General features: G+C 39.5%; 1 protein-coding gene across 3 annotated transcripts; it reads right to left on the reverse strand.

The window, feature by feature from the left end:
- Positions 5,239–9,409, reverse strand: LOC18773750 (probable mediator of RNA polymerase II transcription subunit 26c). Of its 3 annotated transcripts, XR_002272140.1 has the most exons (11): positions 8,881–9,409; positions 7,502–8,323; positions 7,323–7,391; positions 7,037–7,122; positions 6,866–6,933; positions 6,691–6,740; positions 6,569–6,602; positions 6,320–6,444; positions 5,983–6,076; positions 5,638–5,880; positions 5,239–5,522 (listed from the first exon to the last, which is right to left on the reverse strand). XR_002272140.1 is itself a non-coding variant. In XM_020566457.1 (10 exons), exons 2-10 carry the CDS (start codon positions 7,859–7,861, stop codon positions 5,759–5,761), a joined length of 1,008 nt encoding a protein of 335 aa, XP_020422046.1. In that variant the 5' UTR covers positions 7,862–8,320; positions 8,881–9,409; the 3' UTR covers positions 5,543–5,758. The 3 variants fall into 3 exon arrangements, 2 of the variants coding, with proteins under 2 accessions (XP_020422046.1, XP_007205514.1); XM_020566457.1 differs by lacking the exon at positions 5,239–5,522 and having other exon boundaries at positions 5,543–5,880; positions 7,502–8,320; XM_007205452.2 differs by lacking the exon at positions 5,239–5,522 and having other exon boundaries at positions 5,543–5,880.

The raw sequence follows: 10,612 nt of genomic DNA on the forward strand, positions 1-10,612 counted from the left end.
CTCAAGGCGGGAAATAAGCATCTTTTCGACTTGCCAAGTCAACAGCAGAGAGCTGAGCTCGTAATCTTTCTCAGTAAGGGAACTCTTCAGCTCAGATATCATCGCCCGCAAATCAGACGTCTTCTTCTCATAACGAGTCTGCTCGGCAGAAAGCTTGCTAGCCAGCTCAGCATTCTTCTTCTCCAACTCACTAAGCTGAACAGAAGAGGGGGCAGCAGACGACGAGTTCCGGATGGTCTCCGCAGCAAAAACCACTCCTTTTTGAAGCAGATGAAATGTCGCTTCTCTTTGTTTTTTCAAGGAAAGACTTGAAAAAGTACCGAGATCACCAGCCTGACGGACTTGATCAACCAGCTCAGCACAAGCGGATGGACTTGATAGAAAGTGCGTCTTGAGCAGATCAGACACGCCCGCATCCCCTGTAGGGCTAGGCTTGTCCACCTTTGGATCAGCCGCTGATGTCGCAGAAGAACTTTTTCCCCGAGCAGATGACTCTCTTGCTTTCTTAGCCTCTGCCAACCTTACTTCCAAAGGAACTGACGACGATGAATCGACTCCACGCTTGACTGCTTGTGACTCAACAGTTGGATCATGATGGTTGGATGGATGAGCAGACCTCGCACATCGACCTCCACTCTTCGGCTGGTGCAAACGACCCGAACTTCGGAGAGGAAAATCAGCATCTCTTGGCTTCTCAACAGGTGACCTGGACCGTGCACGAACTACGTCGCGGAGCTGATCACGATCTCCAAACTCATCAGCAAGAGGCTTAAGGGGAACATCCCTAATGTTGCGCATACCACCAATCTTCTTGCTATCTGCACCAACAAGATGTTTGACTCTGGCAGATGACGCGGGAATAGCTCCTACTTGTGTTTTCTCAGCAGAAGGGAACCTTGGCTTCTTCCTCAACGGAGACACATTCCTCGCCCGCAAAGAAGTAGCTGGAGTTCTCGAAGACTTGACATCGGCCTTCCTTTTTGGTGGGGGTTCAGCAAGGCACTCATCCTATTCAGCAGATAGATCATCAGGGTCCGGACCATTCTGCTTCCATCTCTCGACATCCTCGGCAGGGGGCAGACCACCATCTTCCTCCCGATACTCGCTCAACAGCCAGCGCCACTCACGAAACTTTTGGGGAATGTTCAAAGCACGGCGGACCTTAGCCATGTCAGGCCCAAGCTCCAATTGCTTGTTGATGTCACTCACTACAAGCAGAAGACAGAAGTTAGTCAGCCACACTTGAAGAAACTCAAATAAAAAGAAAACAGATCATAAATCACAAAAAGACACACCATAGCAATAAGTGATAGGAACAAGGGGGCTGTCTCCAACGTCTCCCTCCCAGCGTCCGCTAACTTCCAACAAGTCGTCATGCCAAGCGTGATCTCCTTGACTAAGACCGTCGAACAGCCTGGACCTGTAGACGCGAACCTGGGCATACTGCTTGAAGTGCCTCACTTCAAAAAAATGAAAGAACTCTCGCACCGTCAACTCCAGTGTAAAGAAACGGCTCAGATTCTCGAAGCACATGATCGCTCGGTAAACATTGGGAGTACTCTGGCTTGGAGCACACCCTATGGCGCAGAACACCTCCTTGAAGAGCTTCGACAGCGGGAATTTGAAGCCCAGTGAAAAATAAAAAGGACGGAAGGTAATGATCCTAGCACCAGGATCATCCGCATCCTCGAAAGAATCGTTATCAGTCCGAGACCTCAATAGCTTGACCTGCATGTCATCTGGAATGGCAGAAGCGAAAGCAGCCCGCCATTTTTGGAACTGAGCGTCGGTCGTGACTCGGTGCAAGTTGGCCACGAACTTCTTGCTAGGCACTACGGAACCTCCCCACAAATACAAAGGCACCTGAGAGCTTGGAGCCTTGCTACCGTCTCTGGAAGACATGGTTGGTCGATGAACAACTACAAGAAGAGAAGAAAATTCTACAAGTTAGAATCCCAAAAAAAAAAAAAAAAGAAAAAGAAAAGGGGCTGGCAGAAGAAAAAAAAAACAAAAAAAACAAAAAAAAGAAGGCAGCCCAGCATGAGCAGCCCGTCAATTCCTCCAGCCCAGCACGCAGGCAGCCCAGTCCTCCAGCTCTTGCACGCAAGGCCTGCCTGCTTGGCGCAGGCCCAAGTCGCGCAGCCCGCCTCTTCCTCGCCCATCTCGAAGACTTGACATCGGCCTTCCTTTCTGGTGGGGGTTCAGCAAAGCACTCATCCTATTCAGCAGATAGATCATCAGGGTCCGGACCATTCTGCTTCCATCTCTCGACATCCTCGGCAGGGGGCAGACCACCATCCTCCTCCACGCCCTTGCTTCAGGCCCAGCACGCATATGCTCCAGCCCAGGCCATGTAGCACCAAGACCAGCATGCACATCATGCTCCATCTGATCCCAGCATCAATTCCCCAGCTATTTGGCAGCTATTGCTCACGAATTGCAACTCATGCTGGACCATCTCCTTGCTGCCAAAAAATTAAAAAATATATATATACATACATATATATTTTTATAGGCTCGACTTACTTGGGATGCACGGCAACTCCTCTCCTCAACAAGCAGTACAAATTCTCCAAAATCTTTCTCAAGCCAGAAGGTAGAGAAGTTAAGTTTGCGATATGAGAAAGAGTGAAGAGAAGCCCTGTATTTATATAGGTTGGACAACCCGGGTCAAGAAGGAATCATAAACTCATTCCTACTGGGAATCCAACTCCAACAACAGTCAGAAGCCTACACCAATTGGAAATCCAATCCGCGAAGGAGTCCAACTCACATAATAAAGCCCAGACACAGTTGGAGAGCCCGAAAAAAATAATTTCATCTCCTACATGCCACACAAGCGCCATGCAGAAGCTGGGGGCATTTGTGGGAGCATATATTTTCGTCTCCAATCAGGGCACGCCACGTGGAAAAGAAGATTATCTCTTTAATTAATTAATTAAATCAGTTTATCTGGCTAATTAATTAATTGGGATAAATATCTTAATTAATATGATATTATCTTTATTTAAAGAGATAATATCATTAATTAAGATATTATCACAATAAAGAGAAGATAATATCATTTAAATCAGATATTATCTTCTTAAGAGATAATGTCTATTTAATTCAGATATTATCAGGCCCATTCCTACGAAACCCTAGCCCCGAGGCTCCTATAAATAGACGACCTCATTCATCATTCAAGGTACATCTAAACCTACTCCTTATACCCGAGAAATACCCGAAGCTCTCTCTCCCTCTCCACTCTCCATATTTTCTCCCCACGGCTCCGGCCACCACACACGGCTCCGGCCACCCGGTTTACACCCTACATAAAACTCCGTACCCTTTGCTTAGCTATTGTTTTCCTACAAACACTCGAACTAACTTAGGCATCGGAGGGCCTTTGGCCAACACCCCCCGGGTGTGGTCTATTTACTCCAGTCTTTTTTACAGGAATCGAGGAAGAGAGAGAAGGAAGATCGAAGGTTGAAGGATCTAGAAGCGAATATTCTCCCGTGAGATTATTTGCACAAACAGTTATGTTGTAAATGAGCTTTGGGTGTGTTTCTAAAGTACATTTCATAAGTTTTTTTTTATTAATAATTTAGACTCTTATATTGAGTATAATAGTGAATTTCCCTAAATATTTTCTAATAACAAGTTCACTGAAAAAGTTTTAGAGATAGATCTTTCTTCTCCTCATGATCGCCGATCCCTTTCTTGGGTATGACCGTATGAGCGAAGATGTTCCTTCTTTTAACCATCTTTCAAGATTTGGTTCTTCGTGTCTCCTATGTTGGTCGAGTAGATTTGTAGCAGGGTCATTAGTGGACTATGATTTATGAAAATGTACCTTTTGAACAAAAGAGTATGGTCAAAGTCGATTCAGATATTCTAGTGTCGTAGTAGCCTTATTAGTAGTCTGAACAAACAATAAACAAAGTTTGTTTGCATGCAAGCGTTAATTACATTTTCATTATTGCATAATTCTAATTTAGGAATAAAATTACAAAAATAAACAAATTTTGCTTCCAATTCCCGTATAAACCAAATATGAGAAAGAAAATAAAATGATTTCTACATAAAATTATCTTCCATCTCCTTTCCAGTAAAAAAAGATATATAGATTGATTTTCAATCAACTTCTTTCAGTCTACAAAAACGGGTGAAATTACTTGAGAAATGCTAATTTTTGGACATATTAAATGCATAAATTTATGCGTGAGTAGAATACACGTAACACAAAATGAATAGGAAGGCAAGAAGAGGAATGAAAAAGGGAATATAGTTAGCACTCCTATTAGAGCATCCGCAATTAGCTCCTCAAACCAACTCCTTAGACAAATTTTAAGGAGGAATTGGAAAAATACAACTTCAACCACTTCTTATTCACCTCCTAAAATAGAGAGACTTCTAGTATAGGAGCTCATAAATCCGAGAAGAGAAAAATGACTTCTAGTAGCTCCTAGTTTGGGGTTACTATCACCTTTTTAAAAAAGTTACTACTGTTGTACTTTGAAAATAATTAGCTGTAAAGTAAAGCAACTCAATGTTTGGCAAACAATATTTTTAAAGTGTTGTTGTTGTACAAAAGCCAGTGTCAAAACCGTTTTGTAAATTTTAATATAAAACTGTTGTAACTGTGAATAATGACTAAAATAAACATTATATTGAAAGTGTTATGGGCTAATCATGTGATGGTGGTGGTAACAGTGGCGGTGGGAACGACGGTTGTGGAGGTGGTGTCATTTAAAAAAATTAATGATGGTATTTTGAGAATTAAAAAAATTCATTAAAGGCTCATCTTTACTTCTTTTGAAAGCAGTTTTGATAAGCAACACATAGCCTATTTTAAAAGCTGTTGTTAAAAGGCCACTGTTTTTAAAATAATCAGGATATTTATTTTTTACCGAACACCTTAAACTGCTTAACTTTAAAGTTAAGCATCTTTTTTGCCATTAAAAAAAAAGCAATCACAAACAGTACCTTAATGATGTTTTATTTTATGTATATTTTAAACTTTTAATTCATGCTAACTATTTTTTTATCTTATCTTTTTTTATAAAAATAGACTAATTATATTAAATTTAAAAATAATTATAATACTTATGATTCTCTAAACTAGAAAGTATAATTAGAGTTCAAATTTTAAAAAAAACTCTTAAAATAACTTTTATGTATTTTTAATTAAATTTTAATTTAAAAATAAATGGCATGATTATGATTATAAATGCTGTTGCTATTGGATGTAAGTATAAAAAGACAAGTTTGATTGATGAGTTCTTAAAGGAACAAGAAGCTTATCTTTGACTTCACTTCTTTCAAAGCTCCACCAACAATAAAATAAACTATAATAATTATCACTAGGGCAAGTCCAAGAAAGCTGCACCATCCTCCTTTCCACCAACTCCATACAAAGCTTGCCAGCCAACTCCCAACCCCCTACCCCCTATCCCTCAATGGCCCCATGGCACATCTCTCAAACCTTTTGACCCTCGAAACGCTCTTACAAAACGAGCACTGATTGGCACCGTTGTCTTCTCCAAACCCAAAATAAAAGAAATATAAGAAGACAGTTGAGACTTGCACAAAATTGAGAAAATTTTATGTTACTTATTAAGCAAAAGAAATAATAGAAAAATTGTCATTTACCTGTTTTGCTTAATAAAAGAAAAAAATTGTATTATAAAGGTGACACCCCATAATCTCATAAGCCTTTTGTATTATACATGTGGTTCTGTGATTCTGTGAGGCCCTGCCCATTTTTGGGCAATCACCAATGCCTGCCTTGATGAGAACCACTTCCTCCTCCACCTTTGTTCTTTGCAATGAAAGAATTCTTTGGTTTTGGTATGTCATGGATGTCCATTACTTGAATTGTTCTCTGCTTTTTGGCTTCACAAAAAACAGCACAAGCACATTCCAATCAGCACAAAGCCCAGTTTAATCAACAAAAGCTAAACAATAAACCAAGAAGTTGAAAGTTATGAAGCAAACCATTTTCAGCTTCTTTGTAATTCGCCTGAAGTCGTTTTCTTGCAGAAGCCAATCTATCATTGTCAAAATTGCTTTCCTTCTGTTCTCTCTGTCTCTGCGAAACCAATTAAGTTACAAAGAAGAATTCAGTGGAAATAATTTACTTCGACTTACAGTTTTACGAATTCACATTGTGATGCAGCACTGAGATAACTTACACTTGCACTCAACTAAGCTATAAACAGAATTAATTGGCTTAGTTGAGTTCAGTTTCTTATATTTTGGAAGCATAAGCTTCAAAATTTATATTATCTCCCTCCAATTTTCAGCAACCAAACATAGAATTTGGTATCCGTACATTTTGAGCAGCAGAAGCAGACATAGGGGTTGATTGTGCTGGTTTTGGTGGAGCTTCTCTCCTAGGAACTGCCTTTGGCTTGCGTTCTGGTTCTGAATTGTTCTTATCTGATCCAGAACTCCCATCTGTGTGAACAATAATAATAACATCAAATTATAAACAATAAACAGGCCCACATAAATTAAACTCTAAACGAGTAAATTTTCAGATAAGCTGAAATGGAAGTCTGGAATCTGATTCTATACTTACTGTGAGGATTTGGAGAGTACGCAAAATCAGGAACCTGAAAAACAGAAAGAACAGAATATTAGAAAGCAAGAATAAAAGACAGAATTTTCCACAACTTTACCATAAACAAAGATTTCTTTGACCTGGTGAAGACCATTTTGGGGAATTTTCTGCTGGGGCGAATCTTCATCAACTGCCAATAACATACGTTCGCATTCAGAGTCAGTAGGGTATGATTCCCATTTCTGAACATCATTTTAATTTTTTCCACGAGGAGAAATTAAATTAATTAGGAAAGAATAAGGATCTTAATTTTACCCATGGCCGAAGAAGACGGCAGTTCTCCATGTAACTTCACCCATTCATCCACAATACCTTTCCATTTCCTGCAAAACAACCACCAAATGAAACAGAATCTTCTTTTTTTCTCACTGTCCAAGTCAAGAATTCCACAACCAAGAAGTCAACAGCAATGAAACATGTTCATACCTGACAACTTGCTTTGCCAATCTCCTAACAACATCACTTGGATGCTGCTTCCGCAATTGACTCACATGCCTTCCAATATCGGCCTCCTGGAAATGCCAAACAACAACTAAAAAATCACAAATTTGATGGAAGTTTGTTTTCTCTTTATTAACTGAGGAGGGGGATTTGAAACTGGAACCTCTTCCAACATCAGAAGAGGAAAAAGATAATACCACAAATCAAGAGATCGTTGGTGCAAGAAGTTTGTTCCTGTTTGTGAAAACAAATATAAGAGCCTCATAATTACCTTGAGTTCTTGGAATGATATTTCCATATCTGCTAGACTTTGAAGCAACTCAACCAAAGAATCCTCAGACTGACACGAACAAAGTTGCACAAACATCAATATAAAAGAAAAGAAAAAAACAAGACACAAAGTAACCAAAAAAGGAACTGAATTGAAGATTGACAGAAAAAGAAATTCACCTGATGTGGATCCTCAAGCTGCTTCTTGATTTCTAGAATGTTCTTCTGCTCATCATCGAACAACCCTCCGTATGGATCCAACCCCTCCTTGTCCTCCTCCTCATCGTCATCTCTATCAACGAACTGCGGCGTGTACGGTGAAACTCCTTTGGGTTGGTTCCCATTGGGCCCATCAGTATCACAGTTCGGGCACCGAGGTGGCATGCAAGTTGTGGCGTAGAGGCGCTCGACAATGCCATCCCTCCGGTGCTTGAGCTCGGTGCCATAATCAACCGAAGCTACCACAATGGCGGTGTCAATGAACGTCCACACATCCACTCCCGAGGTTTCTAAGATGGTCCGCAAGTCGTCATGGTCCATGGCGTCCACCTTGCAGTCAAATACAAACGCTGTCGTTCCGATGATGGATTGTTCTCAGATTCTGAGATTGCATCACCGGATCATGAATGCAGTTATAAAAGCCCAAGCCTCCTCAACAAAGTATAGAAAGGCACAGATCTGTCTCAGAGTTGCAGATTCACCAGTCCAAGCTCCAAAAAGGAATTCCCAGGCAGAAAGACTCAGAAAAATATCAAGTTTTCAAAGCAAATATCAGAGAAAACTGAATTGGATTTCTGGGGTTGCGGGGAATTCCTTGATTCTTTTCTTCACTGCCCAACTAATTAGATATCCGTTGAATTTGTTGGACAATCGGAGAAGTGATGGGTATATTCTATAAGAACCCTAAACACTGGCTGAAAAACTCCATATTCTTCCCTCTTTCAAATCCTGCCGAGCAATGTTCAATCCAAAGTTCTTACACTTTACCTCGTTCACAAACTGCTGAAAAAAAAAAAGAAAAAACAAACAAGACTAGATTTTAGCCCCAGAATGAGATAAATTCATAAACCAGAAAATCCATTTTTACAGAGGATCCTAGTTCATGTAGTGCTATAGAAAAAGGTGCAGGCAGGCAGCCCAAAAAAAAAAAGCTTACTGAACTAATGAGCAAGCCAAAAGAATAAATCATCCAATTAATAGAGAACAATATGACAAATCCTAAAACCTTCCAAATTCTTTTTAAAAAAAATTATGGCAACACACAAATAAACAATACTCTAAACAATCCATCAGTGACCTTGAACAATGTTTAAACATAATTAAATTATTGAGAAAACGCCTAAATTAGAACAAACCCCTAATTTAGAACAACAAAAGGATTAAAACCCTAATCCTGCATTCAGAGAAATTTAAAACAAACAATAGATTGATGAGAGGGAAAATAATAGAAGTTTATGCGAAAAGTCAGAGAAGATAAGAAGAAAATCAAAGAATTAGGCAGAAGCCCGATTAAACAGAGAGGCAATCAGATCTCACCGAAGAAAGAGAAGAAGACATACCTGAGAGAACGAGCGAAGAGGATGCACGGAGGAGGCTGGAGGAAGATGTTGCTCTGGAGCTCTGGTCTGGGGGTTGTCTTTACTTCTTTTTTGTGGCGTATTTTTATTTTACAAAACAATTAAATCACACGAATTTTCTACGGTACGATGCGAATTGCTTGCGAATCCACTTTTGGCCTTTGGATCAACTAATTCAATCCAAAGGTCGTCAATAAGTCTTAAGAATAAAAATAAAACAAAACAGAACCAAACATGGCAAAACCAATCTAACCTTCCGGGAAAAGTATCAAAATTTTCCGAGAAAAAGTTTTCTGGGATTGTGGGGGAATTCGTTGATTCCTTCTTTCACTGCCCAATTAAATTAGACATGCGTTGAATTTTCTTTGGACAACTGGAAAAAGTAAAGGGTATATTCCAAATTCCAAAACAAAGTTGGATTGGGTTGGGCTGGGTTTATTTTTTTTAAGTTATATATTTTGGTTTTTAAGTCTTTACGAAGCACACACACAAAGCAAGCACATTGGTTTGGTTAGGTTTTGGTGCTTCGGATATTGTTGGGGCTTTTGGTCATTGGTGAGCTGTGTCATAAATAAGAGGATTATTTGTTTGTTGTGGTTTGGGAGATGAACGGAAAGAGAGAGAGAGAGAGAGAGAGAGAGAGAGAGAGAGAGAGAGAGAGAGAGAGAAAATAGCGTTAAAAATTGGAATCAATCAATCATAATAAGTGGGGTTACTTTATTTTAGAGCGTGATGCGGAAATCACTGGTGGGAATATTGAGTGCGTGTTGTGGGTGGGTTATGGGAATGGATGCGTCGTATATCCAGCTTGGATTTGCTTCCGTTATTTTGTTAAAATGTATTTTCAGAATTTCAGAATTTCAGAATTTAAAACAAATAATTTATATGATGCATGGCGCTACAGTTTGCGTATCAAATAATTGCACAATGAAAGTCTTTAGGTCCGAACTTTGTTCTTATGATACAACTATCTAAACCAACGTTTGGCTAACATTTGTGCGTTTATCTTAGGCAATACAGGAATGTATGTATGTATGTATGTACGATGTTATATACGAATTGATGTGATGTACACAATGCAAACTTGTTACTTAAATAGACATCGAATATACCAGGTTGTTCGAACAGTTGCAATTCAAATGTAAAGGAAATGTCTAAATTCGAAAGTTGTAATAATCTGAAATTAATTGGGTCACCCAACTCAAAGACCCAACCTATTGTCTTTAATTAAATAAATGTTAATTAGTTAATCATTTAGCCCAAAACCAAGTCAATGCTTGTTGGAAACAGAGAATAAGCAAGTTTTGGGAGAGGTTATCTAATAGAATTGAAACAACTGAGTTGGCTACTAAATAGCTTTAGAAGAAACTTGAAAACAAAAGTAAAAGCAACCCACTTCAAACAGACTCTAAGGACGTGGTTACTGGCTAAAGAATAGGTCAATAAAAACAAACACTCCCTAAACAGTAGGGATTATTAACAAAGCAGTAATTTAGCAATTAGTTTATATCTGGTTCTGGACATACTCCCAACAATCCACGCAGCTTCAAAAATGCATCTAGTTTTAATGCCTTAGTCATCACATTTGCTACTTGATCTTGTGTACCACAATGAACCATCTCTACAGTGCCTGCTTTGGTCAGCTCAAGGAGAAAATGAAAGCGAACGTCTATGTGTTTGCTGCGCCCATGCATCACTGGATTTTTTGACAGCT

Source organism: Prunus persica, chromosome G6, assembly GCF_000346465.2.
Source record: "Prunus persica cultivar Lovell chromosome G6, Prunus_persica_NCBIv2, whole genome shotgun sequence".
In the NCBI taxonomy this organism is placed as follows: domain Eukaryota; kingdom Viridiplantae; phylum Streptophyta; class Magnoliopsida; order Rosales; family Rosaceae; genus Prunus; species Prunus persica.

Excerpts from the sequence above, each read along its gene's own strand:
- LOC18773750 (XM_020566457.1), bottom strand. The coding sequence starts at position 7,861 with ATGGACCATGACGACTTGCGGACCATCTTAGAAACCTCGGGAGTGGAT. Across the intron at positions 7,123-7,322 it reads TATCATTCCAAGAACTCAAG|GAGGCCGATATTGGAAGGCA; the intron begins GTAATTATGAGG and ends TGGCATTTCCAG. Across the intron at positions 5,881-5,982 it reads TTACAAAGAAGCTGAAAATG|CCAAAAAGCAGAGAACAATT; the intron begins GTTTGCTTCATA and ends TTTTTTGTGAAG.